At 40.4% G+C, this 27,767-nt stretch overlaps 2 protein-coding genes across 4 annotated transcripts in view; both read left to right on the forward strand.

Moving 5' to 3' along the window:
• The window catches only part of Soga3 (SOGA family member 3), a 47,673-nt gene extending 22,701 nt beyond the window's left edge, over window positions 1–24,972 (forward strand). The window contains exons 5-7 of one of the 2 annotated variants that reach the window (XM_021221062.2): window positions 14,068–14,139; window positions 21,963–23,138; window positions 24,747–24,972. In XM_021221062.2, the coding sequence (XP_021076721.1) occupies window positions 14,068–14,139; window positions 21,963–23,138; window positions 24,747–24,857 (1,359 nt within the window). In that variant the 3' untranslated portion in view covers window positions 24,858–24,972. The remainder of the gene's footprint in view (window positions 1–14,067; window positions 14,140–21,962; window positions 23,139–24,746) is intronic. The other variant, XM_021221063.2, reaches the window with a different exon arrangement.
• Window positions 24,973–24,988: 16 nt separating this feature from the next.
• Kiaa0408 (KIAA0408 ortholog) overlaps window positions 24,989–27,767 on the forward strand; it is a 29,593-nt gene continuing 26,814 nt past the window's right edge. Inside the window, exon 1 of one of the 2 annotated variants that reach the window (XM_021221064.2) lies at window positions 24,989–25,076. The gene's annotated coding sequence lies outside the window, so the exon portion shown is untranslated. The remainder of the gene's footprint in view (window positions 25,077–27,767) is intronic. The other variant, XM_029532904.1, reaches the window with a different exon arrangement.

Raw genomic sequence — 27,767 nt, forward strand, 5'->3', positions numbered from 1 at the left:
CACTTGTGTCTCCCTCCCAAGTGCAATTGAGGTGTCCTCACTTGGTCATTTCAGCTGGTTGACCTTTTTGAGTTCTGTGGACTGTATCTTGAATATTCTGTCTTTTTTTTTTTTTTTTAACTAATATCCACTTATTAGTAAGTACGTACCATGCATGTCCTTTTGGGTCTTAGTTACCTCACTCAGGATGGTATTTTCTAGTTCCATCCATTTGCCTGCAAAACTCAGGATGGCCTCGTTCTTAATAGCTAAGTAGTATTCTATTGTATAAATGAGCCATATTTTCTGTATACATTCTTCTGTCTTGGGAGATCTAGGTTGTTTCTAGCTTCTAGTTATCACAAATAAGGCCACTATGAACATAGTGGAACATGTGACCCTGTGGCATGGCGGGGCATCTTTTGGGTATATTCCCAAGATTGGCATATCTGGGTCTTTAGGTAGATCTATGTCCAATTTTTTGAGGAACCCCCAGATTGATTTCCAAAGTGGTTATACCTATTTGCAATCCTACTGGTAATGGAAGAGCATTCCTCTTCCACCACATCCTCTCCAACATGTGTTGTCACCTGAGGTTTTGATCTTAGTCATTCTGATTGGTGTAAGGTGGAATCTCTGGGTCGTTTTGATCTGCATTTCTCTGGCCACTAAGAACTTTGAACATTTCTTTAGGTGAGATTCCTCAGGTGTGAAATCTTGATTTATTTCTATACACCATTTTTTTATTGGGTTGTTTGGTTTTTTGATGATTAACTTCCTGAGTTCTTTATATATTTTGAATATTAGCCCTCTATGGGATATGGGGTTTGTGAAGATTTTTTTTCCCCAATCTGTAGGGCTGCCAACTTGTCTTATGGACTATGTCCTTAGCCTTAGAGAAGCTTTCCAGTTTCATGAGGTCTCATTTATCAATTGTTGATCTTAGAGCATGAGCCATTCCTCCCTATGCCAATGAGTTCAAGGCTTTTTTCCACTTTCTCTTCTATTAGATTCAGTGTATCTGGTTTTATGTTGAGGTCCTTGATCCACTTGGACTTGTGCTTTGTACAAGGTGACATACGGGTCTATTTTCATTCTTTTACATACAGACAGCCAGTTAGACCAGCACCATTTATTGAAGATGGTTTCTTTTTCCATTGTATATTTTTGGTGTCTTTGTTAAAGATCAAGTTACTGTAAGTGTGTGGTTTATTTCTGGGTCTTCAATTCTATTCCATTTATCTACCTGTCTGTCACTGAACCAGTACCACGCAGTTTTTATCATAATTGCTCTGTAGTACACCTTGAAGTCAGGGATGGTGATTCCCCCAGAAGTTCTTTTATTGTTAAGATTTGTTTTCACTATTCTTGTTTTTTGCCTTTCCAGATAAATTTGAGAATTGCTCTTTTGATGTCTTTGAAGAATTATGTTGGGATTTTTATGGGGATTGTATTGAATCTATATATTGCCTTTGGTAAGATGGCCAATTTTACTTATATTAATTCTGCCAATCCATCACCTTGGGAGATCTCCCCATTTTCTGAGATCTTTGATTTCTTTCTTGAGAGACTTGAAGTTATTGTTATACAGGTCTTTCACTTGTTTTGTTAGAGTTACCCCAAGATATTTTATATTATTTATGACTATTGTGAAGGGAGTTGTTTCTGTAATTTCTTTCTCAGCCTGTTTATCATTTGTATAAAGGAAGGCTACTGATTTATTTGAGTTAATTTTATATCTGGCCACTTTGCTGAAGTTGCTTATCAGCTGGAGAAGTTCTCTGATAGAGTTTTCAGTGTTGCTTATGAGTACTGCCATATCGTCTGCAAATAGTGATACATTTGCTTCTGCTTTGCCAATCTGTATCTCCTTGTTCTCCTTTTTTTGTCTTATTGTTCAAGCTACCAATTCAAATACTGTATTGAATAGATCTGGGGAGAGTAGGCATCCTTGTCTTGTCCCCAATTTCACAGGGATTGCTTCAAGTATGTTTCCATTTAATTTGATATTGGCTGTTGGTTTGCAGTAAATTGCTTTTATTATGTTTAGGCATGGGCTTTGAATTCCTGATCTCTCCAATACCTTTAACATGATGAGGTGTTGTATTTTGTCAAATGCTTTTTCTGCATCTAAGGAGATGATCATATGAATTTTTTCTTTGAGTTTGTTTATATAGTGAATTACGTTAATGGATTTTTGTATACTCGACCAACCTAGCATCCCTGGGATAAAGCCTAATTGATCATGGGAAATGATGGTTTTGATGTGTTCTTGGATTTGGTTTGCAAGAATGTTACTGAGTATTTTTCTATAGATATTCCTAAATGAGATTGGTCTGAAGTTCTCCTTTTTGATTGGGTCCTTGTGTGGTTTAGGTATCAGAGTAATTGTAGCTTCATAGATCAAGTTGGGTAGTGTTCCTTCTCATTCTATTTTATGGAATAGTTTGAGGGAAATTGGAATCAGGTCTTCTTTGAAGGTCTGGTAGAATTTACACTAAATCTATCTGGTCCTGGACTTTTTTGGTTGGGATATTATTATTATTTAATCTTTTTTACTGTCCATTTCTTATGCTCCTCCCAATCTGACCTCTGACTGTTCCTCATGCCATACCCCCAAACCCTGTCACCTGAAGGATATCCCTACCTCCCCCTCCCTCAAAAATCTTCAGTAGAGCTTTCTAAACCTTTAGGCTGTGATATGAATATTATAATGTCCCTTTGCTTTGAGAAGTAAGGTACCTTAGCCTTGAGATCAGTTCTTATTAACAATTTTGGCAGACTTTCTGCCTGGCTATCCATACTAAAACAGGATGTTTTTGCAATGTCAAAGAAATTATTTGTTTAATAAAACTAGCTCACCAGTAGTTTTGAGTCCCTTGGTGTACTGGATAGCTTTGAGTCAACTTGACACAGCTGGAGTTATCACANAGAAAGGAGCTTCAGTTGGGGAANTGCCTCCATGAGATCCAGCTGTAAGGCATTTTCTCAATTAGTGATCAAGNGGNGAGGNNCCCTTGTGGGTGGTGCCATCTCTGGGCTGGNAGTCTTGGGTTCTATAAGAGAGTGGACTGAGCAAGCCAGGGGAAGCAAGCCAGTAAAGAACATCCCTCCATGGCTTCTGCATCAGCTCCTGCTTTCTGACCTGCTTGAGTTCTGGTTCTGCATCCTTTGGTGATCAACAGCAGTTTGGAAATGTAAGCCGAATAAACCCTTTCCTCCCCAACTTGCTTCTTGGTCATGATGTTGTGCAGGAATAGAAACCCTGACTAAGACACTTGGGGAACCTAGAGAAACTTGAATAATCAAGTTTTACCTACATGTCTAGAAATTACTTGATCATATAGTTGGAACCAACCATGAAAGACCAGCAGTTACTGGATCTAAACCTCATGTCTCATGTATACAAGAGACACTTTCACAAAGCTGTGTGATCCTCAGCTATTCCTCTCCTCCCAGTTCTCCTGTGTTTCCAAAGCAACCCAATCCCCCCCCCCAAAAAAAAGCCCCTGACTCTCTCTGTTCTTCCATAGCCTTAAAGACCTTTAATCTCTTTGGAGTTGTGTTTCTAAATTTTGGCTCATGCTAAATTTTGTTATGGAAAGTCAGTTTTCTCATTTAGAAGCCTGTAAGCACTATACCAAGTAGTATGGTAAGAAAGGTTTAGAGGTGTTCTACAGTCATTATTTCCACCAAAGAATGACTTTAAAGAGAAAACACCAGCATAGGCAGGTGGACCTTTGAGTTCAAAGCCCGCCTGCTCTGCAGGACAGCCAGGGCTAAGCAGTGAAAAACTGTGTCTGGAAAAATCAAAACAAACCAAAACAAACCAAAACAAACAGCTAAACAGAAAATCCAAAACAATAACAAATCAAAAAACAACCCACCAAGACCAAAACAACGAACAACAACAAAAAAGTAAAGAACTAGACATAATTTATTTAATCCTGAAGTGAGAGCCCTGATTCTCAAACAGAAAGACACTAAAGTGTTCTCTTTGCTTTTGGTAGCTTACAAGCTCAGATGTTATAATATTTAATAACAATGAATTTATATAATTCGATAGCCAATCTGATCTTTGATATGTATCTTCTTTCCCACAGTGGGAAAAAGATGGAGGAGCTAAAGAGAGAAAAGTCATTGAATTATTTGTATTAATAATGTACTTTGATCCTTGTTTCAATTTAGCACTGAATCAACATTTTAAAAAGACTTATGTTTTTATGTGTGTATATGTAGACCTGGGTGCATGTATGTGCACCATGTGTGCAGGATCCTGTGGAGGACAGAAGAGGGTCTAGAATGCCCTAAAACTGGAGGTTTAGGTAGTTAAAGTTCATGGATGTGCTCTGAACCAAATCCAGGTTCCAATCCAAAGCACCAAGTGCTCCTACGGCTGAGCCGTCTCTTCAGCAACTGAATATAAAGTCTTAGAGCAAAACAGTATATTCTGCAGAGTTAAAAAGTTGTTTTTATTTAGGCATTTGTTGGACAGAACCTGCTGATCTGTGTCTGTAATAGGACGAAACTATTTGGCAGAAAAAGGCTGATATCTTGGGTGCAGATTTGGAGGTCACCTTCATCACCTGAACTCACCTCTCTAAGTTTGACTTGTAACTTTGTGACTGAGCATCCTCAGGAAGGGAGTACCATTCTTATTGCACATAAAACAAAAACAAAAAACAACAAAAACAAAACAAAACAATGTTTCTATTTAGTATTATATCCTAAGAACAAATCCTCAGTCAGTCAATGGCCAAGGCTGATTCCTGGGGTAGATGAGTTAAGGACACCTTGCTTTGTCTCCTTTCTCCATGCTCTGCATTTCTCCTCGCTATCGGCCTCTTCGCCTCTCAGGGGAACCTTAACAAACCAAATTCTAAGGTACTTTTGGTTACAGCTCTCTCTTTGCTTTTGTCTTCATGTTTCAACTATTAGGGAGCCTTGTGATAGTGAAAGTTACCTTTTTTCCTCTGCCTAGGAAAACTGTAGGACCAAAAGGAAAAGATAAATTTGGTAAAACTAATCTTTGATTTGATATTTTTTTCATACATTTTTTTAGCATTGTAAGCATTTTCTTAAGCATTTTCCCTCCAATGCCTCCTAAATCCTCCTCCCCACATCTCTACACAACTCACTTTATGTCCTTTCCCCATGTTTCAAAACGAATATATATTTATATAAATGAATATTATATATATATGTGTGTGTGTGTGTGTGTACATACATACATATATACATGAAAGTCAGAGAACAAACAACCAAAAGACCAATAAGATAATAAGATAGGAGCAAGTCAAAAGAAAGCAAAATGAAAAAACACCCACCAAACCCACTTGAGGTCATTGGGTGTTGCTCTGTCCTGCAGTGCAGTTGGTACACATAGTAACATTCCATTGGAGAAAACTGTTTTTCCACTTGCCATCTAGTATCAATTGCAGATAGCTTTGTGGCTAGGTATTGGAGTCCCATGTCCACTCCCCCCTCTCAATGTTGGGATCCTATCTGACTTGGACCTCTGTAAGTCTTGGGCATATTGCTATGGTCTCTGTGACTTATTATTTGCACTGATACAGGTGTGCCTGGAAGATGGTGTCTGTTTGGAGCAATCTATCACCTCCAGCTCTTTAAATATTCTTTCGCTCTCTTTTCATAATCACTGGACATTGAAGAGAATGATTTGGTGCACACATCTGATTTAAGACTGAGTGCTCCAAATGTTCCACTCTCTGTATACTCTCCAGGAGTTCACAAATTTTAATTTGAAAGTTAGATCTGGGAAGGGGTACCTATAAAGATGTGCATATAATCTCTTCCAGGAGATGAAGAATGAAAAGTAAGTTCAAATAGAAGAAGCATTTCAAAGCTGTTTGATATTAGTCAAGCCCAGTAATAAAGTGTGAACGTTGGATTTGTTTCACTCACTCTTAACTCAGGTCACACCTTTGGTGTTAATTGAAACACTTTTATTAAAAGATGCATTTGCTACTTAGAACTGGAAGGTGAGTTTTTTCAAGTAATCTAAAGCTTTCCTTAAAAAGTATTTTCTGAAGTCAAATATTGGTAAATGTCCTAGAGAAATATATTAGTGAGAATCTTTTTAAAAGCCAGGTGTGGTGGTTCATGCCTGAATCACCATGAATCTGAAACTAGCTTTCATGGATCATAGAGTGACCCTATCCAGCATTCCTAGGATTAATGTATTATTGAATCAAGATCTGCTAAGGACTGCCTGTGAGTTTGTGAAACTGGGAGATTTGGTGAAGAATGCACTGGGCTAACCACCCTGGCTTCTGCCTCTCTTACACACATTCTTCTTTAAACACAGATCATGCTTTGGTATACAGCTTGGGAACCTAGCCCACCCTTATAGGGTGAGGACAGACAATGTGGGCAGCAGAGCCTCACTTGTTATCCCAGGCTTTCTCATGTCAGTGAAGACAAGGCTGGCTTTAGAGAGAAGGGGCCCTTTTGTGCCCTTCTAAGGCCTGGTTGTTTGGTTTCCGTTTTGTTTTCTTTGGAGATAAGGTCTCCTACAGCCTATGCTAGTCTCAAATTTGCTATTTAGCTAAGTTGGCAACCTTCAATTCCTGATCCTCCTGCCTCCTTCCTAAACACTAGAGAAAAATCTGCTGCCAAGCCCAGATTCCAAGACCTGATTGAGACAGGCTCCTGCTTCTTTCAGTTTCCCTCCAGCCTTTGGTAGTGTATACCTAAACATTCCTCCAGTGTTGGCATGACAGGTAGAGATTATGAGAACCAGTGTGTACATCACTTTTGTTGTGTACGTGATGGAAGACACAATACATCTGTGTAATATGTGTAAGGAGGTTCACATGACCGTGCGGCTATACTCTGAAAGCATAGAGAAGTAAAAAAGCAACTGCTAGATTGCACTTCTGTTCCTGTGCATCACAGTATGTAGTTATTCAGAGCAAGAGCTCTGAAACTTACTATGTAAATGCTGGTTTAACATCTGCCAGCTGGGTAGTTTAGCCAGCTATAATGCTATGATACTGAGACTATGATATCAAACTCAGAGCAACAGACAGACTCATAGAGGAGATAAACATAAAATGATAAAAAGGACATTGCCATATTCACTGCTTCTAAAAATCACAGGCATTAATATGTTTAGTTTATTGATTTAATCACAATGCAAATGGGTCTCGCTTTATATTAGGATACATGTAATACATCTTTTGATGGCATCTATTGTGGGTTCACTTGAAATCCCAGCATTCAGGATCTGAGAGGTGCAGGAGGATGGAGGTTAGTTAACAGTAGGGTGCAGAACATGAGTACTAAGCCTGTCAAGACTACATAGCAAACTCTCTGTTAAAATCACCAAAATGGGCTGGTGAGATGGCTCAGTGGGTAAGAGCACCCGACTGCTCTTCCAAAGGTCCAGAGTTCAAATCCCAGCAACCACATGATGGCTCATAACCATCCGTAACAAGATCTGACGCCCTCTTCTGGAGTGTCTGTAGACAGCTATAGTGTACTTACATATAATAAATAAATAAATCTTTTAAAAAAAAAATCACCAAAATGGGTTAGGGGGAAGCAGAAGTAGACCAAATTTCAATTAGAAGAGCAATCTTTTAGCACTTTGAGAACATAAACAATCCATTTTATATAATTGCCATGCACACATAATTATTGGCAACATTCCTGGGCTTTCATTTGGGATGAGGCATAGTGGCCTCTTTCAGACAAGTTATGTCTGAGAATGCAAAGAAAAGTGAGCAAGGAGTATATCTCACAAACATCTCTGGAGAACTCTCTAAAGTGCCCATGCTGGCAACAGAGTAGGTGTGAGATGCTGTTGTCACTGACCAAATTTATTCCTCCCTTACACACACACACACACACACACACACACACACACACACACACACATACATACACACACACTTACACATTCACACATATACATACTTATACATACATGCACAAATACATAAAACATATACACGCATACAGATCTAAATACATGCATACACATATACACATGTACACACATGTATTCACATAACACATCAGCACACAATATACGCACACATACATCTACAGGTACACACGCACATACATACAGACACATACACATGCACACATACAGTCACACAGAGAAACTTTTAGACTGAGTGCATGTAATTTGAGCAGAATAAAAATAGAAGAAATGGAGAAATGTCATTGCTATGCTTATTAGTCTCCTGCCTTTCTTTTATAGACATCAGAAAGTTAATGAAATCATACTGGAACATGACTAGATGATAAATATTTATTAAAAACTTGAATGTGATACTTAAATTTACTCTAGTCTCACAATCTTCTTAAAAGCAACACACCTTTATTTCAAGGGGAGAGATTTTGCACATAGTTTCATTTAGCCCCACATTTGAATGTTATTTAAATGAGAATAAAACACAAGGAACCTCCCAGTAAAGAGTGCCCTAGTTTCAGGATTTCTTCAGAGCTAACTCATCAGTTTCCTTTTAACATTGGCTACAGAACAGTGTTAACTTTCTTAGCTCTGAAAGCAAATCCATTTTTCATTTTCCTCTCTCTCTTGTCTTCAGGTTCCCTGCCTTCATTGTTTCTCCTCTGAAGTTACTGTGTCTCTAGACATGCTTACCTCTCTCTACATCTTTCCACTTGCTGTTCATGCAGTTTAATTTTGCAAAATTCCTCAACAGTCTGGTTTCCGGGGTAACTTTGTTGCAATTCTTCCATCCTAGACCAACAGCCTCTTCTATTATCTTGTGTCTTTCATGTGTTACTCATTTGTTGCTTTTAGATAACTCTGTTTAGTGCCTTAGATAATTTTGTCCCATTTTGAATCAATTCAAACCACTTTAGAAGAAAAATTATTTTTAATAACATTTATTTACAGTGTTTCTTGGTGCTGACTAAGGCAACTTAGAGGAAAAAGGGTTTGATTTAGTTGATGGTTTCCAGTTTTAGTCCATGTGTCACTGTGAAGAAATCAGGACAATAGGAACTTGAAACAGCTGGAAGAGGCCACAGACAAGAACAGAACAAGAATGAATGAATGAATGAATGAATGAATGAATGAATGAATGAATGCAGGCTTGTGGTTGGGGCCCTTCTCTCCACTCATTCAGGTCAAGATTTGCTGCCTAGAGAATGGTGCCAGACAGGCTGGGTAAGTTTCTCCAGCTCAGTTAACATAGTCCATATACAGGTACATACACAGGCCAATCTAATTTAGAATACATCATTGATATTCCCTTTCTATACTGTTTCCAGTTGACAATTAAAACATTATATATGTGAAATGCATGAGAAACAAAGAACAAACAGTTTCAGAACCAGAACATGTATTTCCCCCTCACTCTTGCACATCACATCGGCCTGTCATCTTGAAGCCTTCGGGCTGCCATCGGTGTGCCTTTGTATTTCTGAACTGTGATGGTCTAATAACACCCTTTTCCCTTAAAAGCTGCCCCTGCTTCTAATTAAAGCAATCATTTGACACCAGTGAGGGAGAATCCAGACCTTGTTCTACGTCTTTCCAGATCTGACTTGGGTCAACAGGTATCTCAGGTCATGCAGCTCCTTTTCCCTCACATCCACACTTAATTTATGTTTCTCAGGAATGTATTTTATTTTTACATGAACATTTTACAATTCCTTCTCTCTTCCTTCTTTCTTTCCATCTACCATGGCCTGGCTACTTACATATCAGATTCAATACGAGACATTATTTCTTTCTAACAATTATGCCTATATTTCCCCACTAGGTCTTGCCACAGACTGGGTTAATTCTTTCTCCCATGTGATCTAATTGGGAACAAGTCGTGGGCACAGATATGGATAAGAATATGATTCTTCTTTGTACCAAGTTATTTGGTTTTTTTTTTTATCACATGTATTGATTAGGGGTAGGGTCGTAGTTGCATGTAGGGATATGCATACAGGTTTTATCATTATGATATCATTTATCATCTGTGATAATGTGCAGGAACAAGATCTTCCCTTCTACCACAAGAGCCCTGGAACCCAATTAAGCTGTCTGGCTTAGGCAATTCTACTGGCAAGCAAGCACTAACTTTAGACCAAGGCAGACTTAACATCAGAATCAGAGGCTGAGGCTAAGTGTGCTGCTTCCGTCTGTAATCCTGTCACTAGGGACGATGAAGCAAGGGGTTACTAGTTTTGGCTAGCTTGGATAACAGAGTTTCGATTCTGTCACAAGAAAAAAAAAATTATGAGAACTTAGAGATTTTATTAAGTTGTAGACCAACCTCAATGTTTCTGACTCACTGGACCTAGGAAGGGTCTCAAGAAGTTAATTTTCTAACTGTTTCTGGTGACATTAGTGGTGCTGTTTTAGTCATTGAACTTGGGTAGACATTTGTTTATCGATTTTGCTAAGTTCTTGGTTCAATATCTTCAAAGTAATTAGTTGAGGTACACGTTCAGCATTGTCATGAATTAGTGCACAAGCCAGGGCAGCCACTCATCAGAGCTTTTGTGGCATTGTTAACAGACCATGGTGAGCAAATTGGGAACTGTTCAAAGAATGGGGATTACATTGGTTTTATTAGGACTGTGGCCCAGGTGGTATTTCAGAATTTCTCATTCAGCCCCCTATATTCTTGGTATTCTCTGCACTGTTTCTTGCCAACAGCTGACTTAGAAAACAGAGCTTCCAATAGACGATTTCTCAGGTGGTTTAAAAGAGATGCAAGGCTGGAAAACTGGTCTCTGACCTTATATAGGCAGGACCAACTTCCGTGGTAGACAACGTGAAGAGGCAAAGTTTCATCCGCCTGGACGTTGAGAAATGTCTCATACCATGAAGGTGGTGAAGGAAGTCTGGGGAGAAAGATAGTTGCAACCATTTATATGGATGGAAATTACTGAACCATGGTACTTTCTCTTATGGTTCTCTTCTCTGGAGTTACTTTGCCTGGCTTCAAATGAAGCTGGAAGGTGTGGTCTCTCAGCAGGAAACTTTCATTTCAAAATCTAAGGAGACAGAAAATTGGAGATGCAGAAAAATGGGGTCCTCGGCTCTTAAGTTGTTTCCTGCTGAGGAGTGTTGCTGTTGGAGGGGGCTAGTTCAGAGCTGTTGAAGAAGAGAGGAGTCCTCTGGTTAGTTAGCAGGAGGGAAGTTTTAACTTGATTGGCTGTGATGGACCACGTGATTGCCACCCTTCATTTCTGGAGAAACTTTTGAATAATAATCTGTAAGCAGGTGATATGGTTGCAGAGTAAAGCAGAGATTTTCCAGGAAAGTGAGAAGAAAGAGAGGAGCAGAGTGGGGAGGGGTGGAGTGAGTCAGAGGAAGTGGGCGTGGAGCTGACTCAGACTAATCCTGCTGCTGGACTGCTGCATCACAAGGAGCTAGCGGAAACCAGAGAATGCCAAAATACAGAAGGGAGAGAAAAGTACAGGACCATTGTAAAGAACTGTATCCGGCCTGGCGTGAAGGTTGAAGGTGTCTTGCAGTCAAGAGTTTCTCCACAGTGCCTGAAAAGTTCTTTTGCAGATGTTATCAGAGAACAAATAGAACAAACTAAGCTGCTTGTCCGGTGAGAGCCATTGGGAGAAATTATATGTTTGGTTTGGTTAAATGGCGACGTTCAGTAAGTAAAGCATTTAAAAGAGAGAGCAAGGAGGAAAGAAGCAAACAAAGGGAGGACTCTAGGGCGAGAGGAGCAGGGACCGCTTACTTAGGAGGAGGCCTGTGATTGAAATGTTTATGTTCCCTATGTGTAGGTCTTCATCTCAAACCAGATATGCTTATGAGTGTAGAAGAAGCACTGGTCGTGGAGGAGGGCACAAATGCCATCATTATTAATATTTAGATCTAGTCTCCTTTTCTTCTGAAAGACTGAAGCAAGAAAGGAATCTAGCTGGCCCTGGTGGATGTTAAGCTGACCTGAGATTTCTCTAAGGACTTTTCCCGAAAGCTCTCAAGACAGGTTAATTAATTCAAATAAGAATTCAGTCCCACTGTTTTAATTCTGAGTCCTGAAAACAATGCCTAGAGTGGCAAGAGCACAGATAAAGAGGATGACTCATGGTTCAGTGGCTACCTGAACTGCTTTCAGGAGTTTGGGGGGTGCCAGTGTCGCTAACCGCTTCAAGCTGACAAGCAATTAAGAGTGCCTCAGGCGGAACCTATCTAAGGGGTCATGATAAAACTTGACAAAGACCCAGAAGGTAAGTCAGGAGGTAAAACTGTACAACTTGAGGACAAAGAAATAAAGTAACATCACTAGTCAGATAAGGTGAAACATAAGGTGAAATGTAAGGTGAAACATAAGGTTAGCCAAAGGGAAAATCCAACCGTACAACTGGCTGGACCGTGCACCAGAGTCCTATAGAAGAGTAAGTTCCTGTAAACTGTTTGCTTACATCAGAGACCTGCATAAGGAGCAAGACCCTTGAAGCTTTGTAAAATAAGTCAGTTAAAGCCAGCATCTAACTGACAATTTAGAAGAGAAATAGAATCCTATGGTCTTATTTTTATAGGATTGTCTAGCAAAGCTCCAAAGACACTGCTTTTCTGTTATGAATAACATTCCAAAGCTGTGAATTTGAAGACAGCGTTATCTGGCAGCTTCCTTCAATCAAGGAATGGTTAGGGTAATGAACCCTGGAATTAGCTTTGACTAAGAGGAAAAAATAAAACCCAGGGTAAACGATTTGGCCAATGGAGCTATTTTGAGAGTCCCATACTAGTCAGGTGGGAGGCTGAAGTACAAGGTTTTCCTGCTCACAGCAAGGGTTTTTTGGATCTGGCCTACACAGCAGGAGCAGCCCAGACCCACGGGCAGAAGCAGCAGACTTCTGGCATGTACCCTTTCCATACATCCGTATTCTGTAATGAGGTGAACAGGCACCTTACTCTGGTGGGATTGTTCCATCCAAGGAACGAGCTTGGGCCTAGGGGAATCCTGCCATGCCAGCATATGTAAATTAACCCACTTTACACAAACACTCAACTCTTCCTAACCATTTTTTAAAAAATATATACTTTATTTTGAATCTTATTTTTGACAAAACAAACTTTAAGTTTACATTAAATTTGTTTTGAATTCCTTGCTTTAGGGTTAATTTTAGCAACATATATAGAAAATGACATACTGAGAAATAAATTGGTCTTTCTCTCTAAGCTTATCTCTATAAACAAATTACATTTGTACTTAGCATGACTGCAAACATAGTTCTGAGGCATATTAAAGAATTTGGTCGTTTACAAGTAACTGATCATTAACTTGTATACGTTAATTATCTTTGATAGTTTATAAGTTAATAGCTTTTATGAAATCAGAATTTCATAATTTTATCCTTGTTAGTTTGAGCCTTAAAAATTATGTTCTTAAAAATACATTCTTAAAATTAAAGATCTTTTAGCATCAAAATAAACTTTAAATAAATTTAAGAAATGGAAGTGACCATCAATGGCTATAAAGTGCTCGCCCGTGACACAGGCTCTAGTTAATATTCTGTGAATTACTGTTCCAACTAGCAGATCCACTATGGGAGCCTTTATGTAATGATCCAAGGTTCCTGGAGCGTCTCAGGCCACCAGCTCCATGAGACAGAGAACTCCCATCTACCTTCTTCCTTCCCACTTCCCACTGCATGCCATGGGTATCTGTTTGAAGGGGTGTGCAGCAAGAGGACGAAAACATGTAAATTCTACATGAGTCCACTGGAAGTGTCTTGGAGAGTTGTGGCAACCTAACCAACAAAGGAAAAAATTAATTTAATCTCCTCTTTTCTTTTGCTTGTCGATGAAGAATGCTAACAGGAGCCTTGCCTCACTTACCTACTTGTGAGCTCTGCAGCAAGTTGAGCCACCGATCTGTATTTTGTCTGAGTTGTTTTCCTGAATTTCAAAGTACATGGCTAATTGTTGGGGACAATTTACTGTGGTTTATATCTTGTTTCTAGTGCAATTGTATCTGACTCTGTCTTGGGAATTTTTACTTCTTTTGGGGACTCATTTATTTGTTGTGGTTTTATATGAGGTTAGGGTCTTAAAAGTAGATTGTGTTAAAAACTATCATTTAACAAACTCATCATGTTCTCACTTTGTTTCAGTTATCCTTAAAAAGAAGAGGAAGTAAAGATTTGCCAAAATCTGAAAAAAAGGCTCAGCAGACACCCACAGAGGTATGTCAAAATAAACATTTAAAGCTTGCATGGAGCATGTACAAATACACATGTTAGCAAGCTACATTTATAAATAGACATAATGGTTAGATAGGCTTATGTGAAGCGCACCAATCATGCATCTCAATTATGTAGCTGTAGACTCGGGTTGTAAAATATATTCAGAATAGTTCCTTATAAACTAGCATGCCTATCATGAGCTGTTTCACTGTGAGCCCATAGCAACACATAGTGCTTTCTGTGAGTGCTAATCTCATAATTAATGAAGTCAGTGGAATAGCCGTTCCTATAGCATCTGAAGAACAAAGAAAAGGATATTGTAGGAAGAGGTAACAGGTGAGAAAGCCTGCCGCTGATGATGCCATTCTTGGTACCAGTGACTGGGGAGACTAAAGGAAGGAAAGAAAACACTAAAAATAAGCTTTAAAAAAAATAAGCAACGTAGGCTCAGGAACATTGGAACAAGGGTGTAATGGATAAACTAGTTTTGATGCAGTCTAGGGCTCTCCACCAGATTCGTGCTCTCTGTCAGTTAGACAATTAAAGGGCAGACAAAACTGTAAAGCACATCAGGAGGCATTGAAGAAAATCAGCAGTTGAAGGGGAAAGAGCAGAACACCAGTATGAGCAGATGTCCAGAGACAAAAATATCCTGCAAAGCACTGGGGTTAGGTTAGAGAGCTCAAAGCCCTTTCCTTTTGAGCCAGGTTTAAAAGCTTTTGAAGAAATTTTCTCCCCAGATTTAGGGTTGTTGATTGGCTCACATATGTCCTGATTTGGCCACGAACTTTTATTGGATATTTTTTACTGGATATTTTCTTTATTTACATTTCAAATGTTATTCGCTATCCAGGTCTCCCCTCCAGAAACCCCCTATCCCATGCTTGTTCCCCCTGCGTCTATGAGGGTGCTCCCTCCACCCACCCACTCCCGCCTTCCAACCCTGGCATCCCCCTACACTGGGGACCAAGCCCCCTCAAGCTCAAGAACCTTTCCTCCCACTAATGTCCAGCAAGGCCAACCTATGCCACCTATGTGGCTAGAGCTATGGGTCCCTCCATGTGTACTCTTTGGTTGGTAGTCCAATCCCCAGGAGCTGTGGGAGTTCTGGCCAGTTGACACTGTTTCTTCCCTGAAGGGGCTGCAACCCCCTCAACCCTTTCAGTCCCTTTTCCAACTCCTCCATCAGGGTTGGTTGTGGGCATCCCCCTCTGTATTTTGTCAGGCTATGGCAGAGCATCTCAGGAGTCAGCCCTATCAGGCTCCAATCAGCAAGCACTTCCCACCATCCCCAATAGCATCTGGGTTTGATGACTGTTTATGGGATGGATCCCTGGGGGGGGGGGNGCAGTCTCTGGATGGCCTTTCCTTCAGTCTCTGCTCCACACTTTGTCTCCATATTTCCTCCTGAGATTATTTTGTTCCACCTTCTAAAAACGACTGAAGCATCCACACTTTGGTCTTCCTTCTCCTTGAGCTTCACATGGTCTGTGAATTGTATCTTGAGTATTCTCATTTGGACTAATACCCACTTATCAGTGAGTGCATACCATGTGTGTTCTTTTGTGACTGGGTTACCTCACACAGGATGTTGTTTTTAGGTTCCATCAATTTATCTAAGAATTTCATGGAGTAATTCTTTTTTAATAGCTGAATAGGATTCCATTGAGTAAATATACCACATTTTCTGTACGCATTACTCTGTTGAAGGACATCTGGGTTGTCTCCAGCTTCTGGCTATTATAAATATGGCTGCTTGAGCATAGTGGAGCATGTGTCCTTATTACATGTTGCAGCATCTTCTGGGGATATGTCCAGGAGTGGTATAGCTGGGTCCTCAAATAATACTATGTTCAATTTTCTGAGGAACTGCCAGACTGATTTCCAGAGTGGTTGTACCAGTTTGCAATCCCACCAGCAATGGAGGAGTGTCCGTCTTTCTCCACATCCTCGCCAACATCTGCTGTCACCAGAGTTTTTGATCTTAGCTATTCTGATTGGTATAATATGGAATCTCAGGGTCATTTTGATTTGCATTTCCATGATGACTAAGAATGTGGAAGCACATTTCTTTATGTGCTTCTCCACCATTCATTCACATTTCCTTAGTTGAGAATTCTCTGTTTCGCTCTGTTTTGCATTTTTAATAGGGTTATTTGATTCTCTGGAGTCTAACTTCTGGAGTTCTTTGTACATTTTTGGTATTAGCCCTCTATCAGATGTAGGACTAGTAAAGGTCTTTCCCCAACTCGTTGGTTGCCATTTTGTCCTATTGACAGTGCCCTTTGCCTTACAGAAGCTTTGCAATTTTATTATTCCTATTTGTAGATTCTTGATCTTAGAGCATAAGCTGTTGGTGTTCTGTTCAGGAAACTTTCCCCTGTGCCCGTTTGTTCAAGGCTCTTCCCCACTTTCTCTTTTATTAGATTCAGGGTATCTGGTTTTATATGGAGGTCCTTGATTCAGTTGGACTTGGGCTTGATAAGAATAGATCAATTTGTATTCTTCTACACTTTGACCACCATCTGAACCAGCCCCATTTGTTGAAAATGTTATCTTTTTTCCACTGGATGGTTTTAGCTCCTTTGTCAAAGATCAAGTGATCATAGGTGTGTGGGTTCATTTCTGGGTCTTCAGTTCTATTCTATTGATCTACCTGTCTGTCACTACACCAGTACCATGCAGTTTTTATCCCAATTGCTCTGTAGTACAGCTTGAGGTCAGGGATGGTGAATCCACCAGAAGCTCTTTTATTTTGAAAATAGTTTTTGCTATTCTGTTTTTGTTTTGTTTTGTTTTTTTGTTATTCCAAATGAATTTGAGAATTGTTCTTTCTAACTCTGTGAAGAATTGAGTTGGAATTTTGATGCGGATTGCTTTAGATCTGTGGATTGCTTTTGGCAAGATAGCCATTTTTACTATATTAATCCTGCCAATCCATGAGCATAGGAGATCTTTCTGTCTTCTGAGATCTTCTATTTCTTTCCTCAGAGACTTGAAGTTCTTGTTATACAGACCTTTCACTTGTTTGGTTAGAGTCACACCAAGATATTTTATATTATTTGTGACTATTGTGAAGAATGTATTTTCCCTAATTTCTTTATCATCCCATTTATCCTTTAAATATAGAAAGGCTACTGATTTGATGAAGTTAATTTTGCTGAAATTGTTTGTCAGTTTTAGGAGTTCTCTGCTTGAATTTCGGCGGTCACTTAAGTATACTATCATTTCATCTGCAAATAGTGATATTTTGACTTCTTCCTTTCCAACTTGTATCCCTTTGACCTCCTCCATTTGTTGTCTAAGTGTTTTAGCTAGGACTTGAAGTACTATATTGAATAGTTAGGAAGAAAGTAGGCAGCCTTGTGTAGTCCCTGATTTTAGTGGGATTTGCTTCAAGATTCTCTCCATTTAGTTTGATGTTGGCTACTGGTTTGCTGTGCATTGCTTTTACTGTGTTTAGGCATGGGCCTAGAATTCCATATCTTTCCAAAACATTTAACATGAAGGGATGCTGAATTTTGTCAAGTGCTTTTTCAGCATCTAATGAAATGATCATGTTTTGTTTTCTTTGAGTTTGTTTATGTAGTGTATTATGTTGATGGGTTTCTGAATACTGAACTATCCCTTAATCACCGGGATGAAGCCTACCTGATCATGGTGTGTGACTGTTTTGATGTGTTTTTGAATTCCATTTGCAGGAATTTTGTTTAGTATTTTTGCATCGATAGTCATAAGGGAAATTGGTCTGAAGTTCTATTTCTTTGTTGGGTCTTTGTGTGGTTTGGGTATCAGAGGAACAGTGGCTTCATTGAACGAATTAGGTCGTGTTCCTTCTGTTTCTATTTTGTGGAATAGTTTGAAAAGTATTGGTATTAGGTCTTCTTTGAAGGTCTGATAGAACTCTGCACTAAAGCCATCTGCTCCTGGGCTTTTTTGGTTGGGAGACTTTTGATGACTGCTTCTATTTCTTTAGGGGTTATGGGGCTGTTTAGAGGGTTAATCTGATCCTGATTTAATTTTGGTATTTGGTATCTAGAAAATTGCCCATTTCATCCAAATTTTCCAGTTTTGTTGAGTATAGNCTTTTGTAGTAGGATCTGATTTTTTTTTTAATTTCCTCAGTTTCTGTTATTATAACTCACTTTTCATTTCTGATTTTGTTAATTTGGATACTATCTCTGTGCCCTCTGGTTAGTCTTAATAAGTGTTTATCATTCTTGTTGATTTTCTCAAAAAAAAAAAAAAAACAGCTCCTGGTTTTGTTGATTCTTTGTATACATCTTTTCTTTCTACTTGGTTGATTTTAGCCCTGAGTTTGATTATTTCCTGCAGTTTACTCCTCTTGGGTGAATTTGCTTCTTTAGTTCTAGAACTTTCAGTTATGCTGTTAAACTGCTAGTGTATGCTCTCTCCAGTTTCTTTTTGGAGGCTCTCAGAGCTATGAAATCACAATTTGTTTCACACCTCAGAGAATTTTGAGTTTTCTTGCCCCTCTTTTGTGTAGAACAGTGGAACAAATATTTTACCAATACTGTCCAAGTAATTACTTTGAACAGAACATCTTTTTTTTTTCTTTTCTTTCTTTCATTTCTTTTTTCTCTTTTTTTCTTTTTTCTTTCTTTCTTTCTTTCTTTTCTTTTCTTTTTTTACAATAACTATGAGTGCTGTTTTAAGGGTCAGTTTTAAATGCAGCCTATAAGCAGGTTATAAGATAAGATATAGAAAGCTCATTAGCATGAAGAGTTCTTAAATTCTCAGAGTTGCATAATGTAGGCACAGTTTGTATCTTGAGAATACTTAACCTCTAATGAACAAATGAATTCCTGTGTCCACCTCCTCTCAGTCCATCTCCTTTAAAAGGACTTTGTCACATAAACGATATTTCCAAGTCTTAAATATGTTTTTATCCCTTTGGGTTGGAGAGTTGATGTGCATACAAATCAGATATGCTTCTATCTTTGGATTGCTTGACACAGCAAAGTGCAGAATTGTTCTGTTCCATTCTGAGGTTTGTATCAAACCAACTGTGGTGCTGATGAGACTAAAAGCACACCATATGTCAATATAAGAAAGGGTTTTTTGTAATAGAAAATAAAGTTTCTACCATATAGGTGATGCTACCCAGCCACCCACAATCATCTAATTACACTTTCCAATAGAACGTAGCCTGTGTGAAGGCACATTTGATTCTGACTAATCAGACATGCTTTCTGATTGTTGGTCTTCATGACCTGCCAAACCTTCTTTTCTTCTCATGCTTGGTTGCCTCCATCACTGTTACAATAGCTTCAGCCATCATAACAAGGCATTGCGTTCCTAAATTCTTCAATCAAAGAGAAGCTTTCTATAATTCTAAGAACATAAATGTTCATGATCTCAGCCTTGAGCTACCATATACCTATTACTAGATGTTAATATAGTCTCCATTCAATGCTGCCCCACAAAGACAGCATTATAAATACCTAAGATCGTATTCTTCACTCAGAATTTGTTCCTCTTTGTTCTTTTGGTCCCTGAAATCATCAGTAGAATCTACCAAGACCCTATGGTTCAGAACTTCATGCTGTATTTGTATCCTTGGGCACTGTGGTCTTAAACATTGTAAGGCGTTCTTGATCTCAAGAGTTTTCTACATGGCTGCTTTTGTCTTCTCTTGGGGAATGGATTCGGCCGTGGAGGCCTGTGATGGATCCTTTCAGCCTCCATTCTCTCTACTGTGAAACTTGTTGCACCTCAGCTCTTTGTGCTCTTCTCCATGCTCATGCGAGGCTTCTCAAGGAGAATAAAGGGCCGGCGCCTCCTAGGACTTCAACTTTACCCCAGTGCCCTAGATTGCTCATTTGTGCCTTTGTTCTAGAAGCAGTTCAAATACTTTTGCAACCAGCCTGGTTACAGACTCTGCTCTGCCGTGTGTTAACTGTGTTCTGCCATGGTGAACCTTCCCCTCTGTAAAGGGTCAAAGATCCAGTTGCTCTGATGGAGAGAGGCTCTAAGGAGAGAAGGATGGTGTTCAGCTCTCTACCCCTCTCTTCTCTCAAGGCAAGAGACTTGTAGCTTTTCACCATTGCTTTCGGAACCTCTCTAGCAGTGTCCCACTATTTGTTTTAGCAGAATGCACCCCAAAAGGGATGATTACTTTAATCTTAGAAAGACTTGGTATGTTGTTTGTTGGTAGAATGCTTTTAGAGCATTGCCACACCTTAGATTCCATCCCCTCTAAAGCAAGAACTATACATCCATCTGTCTGTCTATCTGTCTATCTATCTATCTATCTATCTATCTATCTATCTATCTATCTATCTATCAATCATCTGTCTATCTATATCTGCCTGTCGACTAATCTATCCATATATCTAAATAAGGAACCCCAAATGAACTTTGAAAAATAGTCTTTGGAATAAATATTCTTGGACACTGTATTAGTTATTTTTAGATACCATGATCAGGGCAACTTACACTGAAAGCATTTAATTGAGCTTTCAGTTTTAGGAGGTCGGAACTCACCATGACAGTGCAATGGCATGGCAGCGGGTAGAGCTGAAAGCTCATGTCTCAATCCACAAACAGAAGGAAGAGAGAGTACATTGGTAATACCCTGAGTCTTTTGAAACTTAAAGGCTGGGTCCCAGTGACACACCCCTTCTAACAAGGGAACATCTCGTAATCCTTCCTAGATAGTTCTATTCCTGGGGACCAAGTTTTCAGACTTGTGAGCCTGTGGGTCCATTCTTCAAACCACTACAGACAGAATAAAACTATGAGAGATTTCAGATAAAAAGAACTAAAAAAGATTTCAGGGTTTTTTTTTCAATACATGTCAATTTAGTTGAAGTAAGAACATGTGAGAGGACCCTCACCAGGTCTACTTTACTTTTTTTTTTTTTTTTTTTTTTTTTTTCAGCAGGCAGAGCCAATCCTATCCATTTTAGCAGGTGACAGTGCATCCTATTTAAAAAGTCACACAGTCTCGCTTTCAGGGATCATTCTTCCTTTCTTAAAGGGCTGTGGAACAATTCTCCTTCAATAGCAATGGAGGGAAGATTGTTTCCTGATGATGACCAGGAGCCATAGTTTCAGAGAGAAGTAAAGTCGTGTATCACGTTTATTCTCTTCCGCTGTGTCCCTTGAACATCTCCCCCAACCATGTAGTTTGAGGCCTCCGTTCTATTAAATCAAATCATTTTTGTAAAGAGCTAAAGAATGCCTGGTTCCCATTCAAGCTCAATACAATGCACTGGGTGAGTACAAACACCTATAATTCCTTAGAGCAAACAAATTTATACTTGGGGCTGTTTGGGGGAAATTTAGAGTAAAAACAACACTGGTAAGAGGCCATGAAATGGTAACTATTAGCACAACGATCCCTGAAGAGAGCTGGTCAGACTTTCTCACCGTTTCTATCTTCTTTTCTTTTGGTTTCCAGAACATCCAACCTTATATTTTTTTTTAAAAAATTATTTAGTTATTTATTTTATTCATATGAGTATATTGTAGCTGGTATGCAGACACACCAGAAGAGGGCATTGAATGCCATTACAGATGGCTGTGAGCCACCACGTGGTTGGAAGTTGCTGAGAATTGAACTTAGAACCTCTGGAGGAACAGTCCGTGCTCTTAACTGCTGAGCCATCTCTCCAGTCCCTTTACCTTAATTTTTAATTGGGCAAAGACTGTAAGTGATATGCAAAAAAACACAGATCTACGTGATAGGTAATTACAAAGAAAATAACGTAGTTTTGCGGGAGGATGTCCTTTCTCGGTTGTTTTCTCTATTTGCATAGAAATGATCTCCTGTCCTTTCCCACTTTTCCCCTAATGAGGACGACAATGAGGATCTCAAGTGCCAGCTACAGTTCGTTAAGGAAGAAGCTGCCCTGATGAGAAAGAAAATGGCCAAGATTGATAAGGAAAAGGACAGATTTGAACACGAACTCCAGAAATACAGATCCTTCTATGGGGATCTAGACAGTCCTCTACCCAAAGGAGAAGCAGGGGGACCTCCCAGCACCAGGGAGGCTGAGCTCAAGCTGCGGCTGCGGCTGGTGGAGGAAGAGGCCAACATCCTGGGCAGGAAAATCGTGGAACTGGAGGTGGAGAACAGAGGTCTGAAGGCGGAACTGGATGACCTGCGGGGAGAAGACTTCAATGGCTCTTCCAACCCTCTCATGAGGGAGCAGAGCGAGTCCTTATCGGAGCTGCGACAGCACCTGCAGCTCGTGGAAGACGAGACCGAGCTGCTGCGGAGGAACGTGGCTGACCTGGAGGAGCAGAACAAACGCATCACTGCGGAGCTCAACAAGTACAAGTACAAGTCCAGCGGCCACGACAGCTCGCGGCACCATGACAGCGCCAAGACCGAGGCCCTGCAGGAGGAGCTGAAGGCAGCGCGCCTGCAGATCAATGAGCTGAGCGGCAAGGTTATGCAGCTGCAGTATGAGAACCGCGTGCTCATGTCCAACATGCAGCGCTACGACCTGGCCTCACACCTGGGTATCCGTGGCAGCCCTCGCGACAGCGATGCTGAGAGCGATGCGGGCAAGAAGGAAAGCGATGATGACTCCCGGCCTCCCCATCGCAAGCGCGAAGGGCCAATCGGAGGTGAGAGCGACTCAGAGGAGGTGCGGAACATCCGCTCCCTCACGCCCACCCGCTCCTTCTACCCCACACCCGGACCCTGGCCCAAGAGCTTCTCAGATCGGCAGCAGATGAAGGACATCCGCTCCGAGGCCGAGCGCCTGGGCAAGACCATCGATCGGCTCATCGCAGACACGAGCACCATCATCACAGAGGCACGCATCTACGTGGCTAATGGGGACCTGTTCGGACTGATGGACGAGGAGGATGACGGCAGTCGTATCAGGGAGCATGAGCTGCTCTACCGCATCAACGCGCAGATGAAGGCCTTCCGCAAGGAGCTACAGACCTTCATCGACCGCCTGGAGGTGCCCAAGTCTGCAGATGACCGCGGAGCAGAGGAGCCCATATCCGTGAGTCAGGTACAGTTCTGCCTTTTGCGAGCCATGGCGATGGCGAGGCTGGCCCGTGGAGCTGCTGTCCCTCGTGGGGCATCTCCAACCCCGACTTCCACATCCCTCTTTAGGGAAGTTCTATCTCAAGGCCTTAATGGGCTCAAGGCACCTGTATTTTCACACCATGTCCAACCAGGCAGAGGTTCTCGAAACCTGACTGATCGTTAACATTTACTCCTTTTTGTTCTATTTGAACGGGAAATTTAAAACGGATGCAATCAGATTTTGCATAATGACTGATGGATTTTTAATGCACATTATTATCATTTTAAAAGGTCAATATTTTCAGCATTTCCCTAACAGGTTGGCCAGCATAAAGGTCCTGAATAGGAACCTTCAGGTGTTTATCTGAGGTTTGTGAGAAGGTCCGACTTGAGTTTAAGATCATAAAAATTACGAAATAAGTCAGGGTAGTGGTGCACACATTTAATCCCGGCACTTGAGAGAAGTAAAAGCAGGTGGGTCACTGTGATTAAAGATCCCTAGGACTACATAGTGAATCCCTGTCTAAAAAAGTATTTTTTTTTTATTAAACAAGATTGATTGATACTTCTGATAAATGTACAAGATGCTAGTAAAGAGATATGGTCTTGTGCCCGGAGCCCTATGGATAAGACACATGCAAGCTACCCCTTTACCTAAGTTGAGGCAACAGGGTGATTATTTCTAGTTAAAAATACTATCAATTCAGTAATGGAGATCCGTAGTGAGAAGTTTGTAGCATAGCTTTAAGGCAATATTAATTAAAAGAAGCAATAATAAGTATTCCAGCACAGGGGAAAGCAGCATTTCCCTCCTGACTTGTAGAAGCACAGCGGATGAATCGGACTCAGCAGCTTTGGCCAGGTATGGTGGCCACTGAAAGATCAATGCATTTGTCCAAGTTAACTACATAAAAGATCTTTATGGACCAAAAGAGGCAGTGCTGTCCCTTGCAGCAGCCTGATGCCCTGTATCCATCGGAGAACCCACAGAAGTACAACAGCATGCATGGCTTTGAACACATTCAAGTCCACCACCCCACTCCCATGTTTAAAACCCAGTTTATGTGCAGCAGCATGACATGAGAGGAATTGGATGCTGACCATGGCTAGAGAACTTACAGCCCTATCGCTTATCTTGCATGTTGCTGTGCTTTGCTGGTGGCAGGGGAGGGGGGGGGGGAAGGGGGGGGGGGGGGGGGGGGGGGGGGGGGGGGGGGGGGGGGGGGGGGGGGGGGGGGGGGGGGGGGGGGGGGGGGGGGGGGGGGGAGAGGGGGAGGGATTATAATGGAACCCATTGTGTTTCACAGCGTTAAATTTTATCCTTTTCAATTGAGTATGTTTTAGTGTACTGGATTTTGGTTTTCAGTTTGCAGGTTTTTGAATAGCAAGCATGTGTTTTCAGCTAGACTCTTGGGTGGGTGTATATATGTCAGTGAGAGAAAGAGCTGTTTATAACAAAGTACTTGGAGAATTTGCAGATGTGGGCTGGGGGTGCCTTTGTTTGAGGTTGAGTCAGAGGTTGAATTTGTCAGGAAGGTGTACAGAGGTTATTAACTGGCTCTTTTCTCTGTCCCCACATTTGTCTCCCCAGATGTTCCAGCCTATCATTCTGCTTATTCTTATCCTTGTCTTATTCTCATCCCTGTCTTACACAACAATATTTAAACTTGTCTTCCTTTTTACACTGTTTTTTGTACTGTAAAATTTCCATCATTTGCTGTCTGTTGTAGTGTTTTCAGTTGTTTTTATTTTGTCCACCCTTCAAGACAAGACATAAAAGAAGTATCATTTCTGTAGTAACTGATGCTGTAAACAAACAAACAAAAAAAAAAACACTGAAGACTGCATATCTCTGTAAAAAGACACAACTCATCTTACACTGTCAAATTCACTAGGAAACCCAGCGACCAAAGTGTTTCAGGTAAGGAAAAGTGAGTTATCAGAGTTTGGTGTAACTCATATTTCTCTGCCTTTCTTTTATACCTGTCTTTGTTTTGCACTCTTGATTCATAGCTGACAGGTTGACTGTGAAAAACTGACTAAGTCTCATAATTATTCTGTAGGAATTGAGTATTATTTTACACCTGGAAGTTTTCAGCTAGTTGCATTTTCAAATTCATGTAGAGGCATTAAGTAGAAATCAATGTAGATGATTTATAAATTATCTCTGATATAAATTATGTAGATTTGTAAGCATGCTGTTACTCATGTTAGACAAAAAAGGAAAACACCAGTGTCTAATAAATATCTGTTGAAAATATGAAATGATGAAATGTAGCTCTCTTGGGAAGTAAATAATGTTCTGACCCTGACATGGTCTGTCTCCAGAGATGTGTTTGGAAGCATGAATCTAAATGACCTTTTAGTTTAATAAGAAACTAAATAGTCCCCTCCTATTGAGTTTTCCCACGTTCCACTAAACCAGCTATCTCCACTTCTGTATTACATGTGAAGCCATGTATCACTGACTGACCATGTGGCTTGGAGTCCCTTCTTTTCTGATAAACGACCACAGAGAAATCCCTTCTCTGCAGAAAACGTTCTAGAATCAGTATGAAAAACATCTTGAGAAGGGAAATGAATAGTGTCCAGAATTTCCTTGGGTTACATTCCACTTCAGAAGCATCAGCCCAGTAGGAGGAGCCGCTCTGCAGACCTAAACTTACATTGGTGACCCCTGGCATCCCTGGCTTCTTGTATATATCTAAAGTCACCTGGTTGGACTCTATGTACTCAAGGTTCTATTCTGCCCATCTTGTTGGTTACTTACCCATTGTCATCCCAGAGTACATCAGAATCCCAGCACCGGACTGAGGTGCTTTTATCCTAAAACTGGGGAAGGTAAGACAAGAGGATTGTGAACTTGATGTCAGCCTAAGCCATCTAGACAGACCTCAAGTAAAAAGAAAAATCATATTCTTCTTAGTTCACGCATTAGTCTTTACAAAAGCCTGTGATAAAATGAAGAATCTGTACAGCAGGAAACAGATCCCGTGGAAAAGTTTGCCAGCTAAAACATGTGCAGGTAGGCCTTTGGAATCCCAGGAACTTTATCTGCAGGAAAATGTTTTACTTCATCTCCCTACAGATCCACTTTTTCTTTAAATATTAAATTTAGGAACGTTTTCCAGGGAAATGGTTCAGTAGGTAAGAGAATTTGCTATGCAAACATGAGGACTGGAGTTCACATCCCCAGGATCTATGCAAAGAGCGGTGTGTGGCTTTGCGTTGGGGGTGGGCATGTAGCCGCAAGGCCAGAAGGAGGAACATAATAGAGGAGGACATTCAAGATCTTCCTCTGGCCTACACAAATGCTTGCACTTGCATACATTGCATATGCATTCAGTACAAACATATACCATATACAACACACACACACACACACACACACACACAAACACATGCATATACTACATGCATATACTACATGCATATGCACTACCTACTACACACACACCACATATACACTCCACATATTTCACACACACACACATATACAAACACACAACATACTACATGCACACACATACTACCTACTACACACACACCACATAACACACGTACCAAATAACACACATACCACACGTGCACACTATACATACATATACACAACATCCCATCTTGACCTTCATAAATGCATGTACCTACATATTCACATGCATGCAGTACCTGCATATGTGCACATCTATATATATGTGTGTGTGTATACTCACATATGTATAGTACCTGTATATACACACATACACACATACCACATAACACCACAACACACTACACATACAAATCCCAACATATAGTACCCACAAGACACACACTACACATCCATACACACAATATCCCCTTCTGACCTTCATAAGTGTATATACCTGCACATTTGTATGCATGCAGTAGACACACACACACACACACACACACATTTAAATTTAGAAAGTTTCACAGCAGTTGAAAAGTTTAATTTAACTGCTCTTAATGTCCATTATCTTTTCTATGCTTGAGATTCTTTTTTTTACTTTGTTTATTTAATTTTAATTATTTTGGGGGCCAGGGAGGAAAAGTATTGTCTAATGAATAGTTACCAGCACTTGGAATCAGTCAATAAATAGATTTTGTTTGATTGGATGTTTTCTCTTTGGTTTTTCAGCGTTAGTAATGGAACCCAGGGTCTTGTATATGTCAGGAAAATGCTCTTCCTTAGAACTGTATGTCCACCCACATTTGGCTTTTAATCTTGAAATTCAAGAGACTAAGGAATAGGTAGGCTTTCAGAAGAAAATAGGAAACAAGGGAGAAAAATTCTGTACTTGATCACATTGGTGGTACAAGCCTATAGTCAAAACAGATGGGAGACTGAAGAAGGAGACCACGGCAAGTTTGAAGCCAGCTTGGGTTACAGTTAGAGACTGACTCAAAACCAACCAGTCATGTAACAACAACAACAGCAACAACAACAACAACAACAACAACAACAACACACACACACACACACACACACACACACCCCTTAAAAACTCAAACCTGAGCTGGGCGTGGTGGCGCACGCCTTTAATCCCAGCACTTGGGAGGCAGAGGCAGGCGGATTTCTGAGTTCGAGGCCAGCCTGGTCTACAAAGTG

Source organism: Mus pahari, chromosome 21, assembly GCF_900095145.1.
Source record: "Mus pahari chromosome 21, PAHARI_EIJ_v1.1, whole genome shotgun sequence".
Classification (NCBI taxonomy): Eukaryota; Metazoa; Chordata; class Mammalia; order Rodentia; family Muridae; genus Mus; species Mus pahari.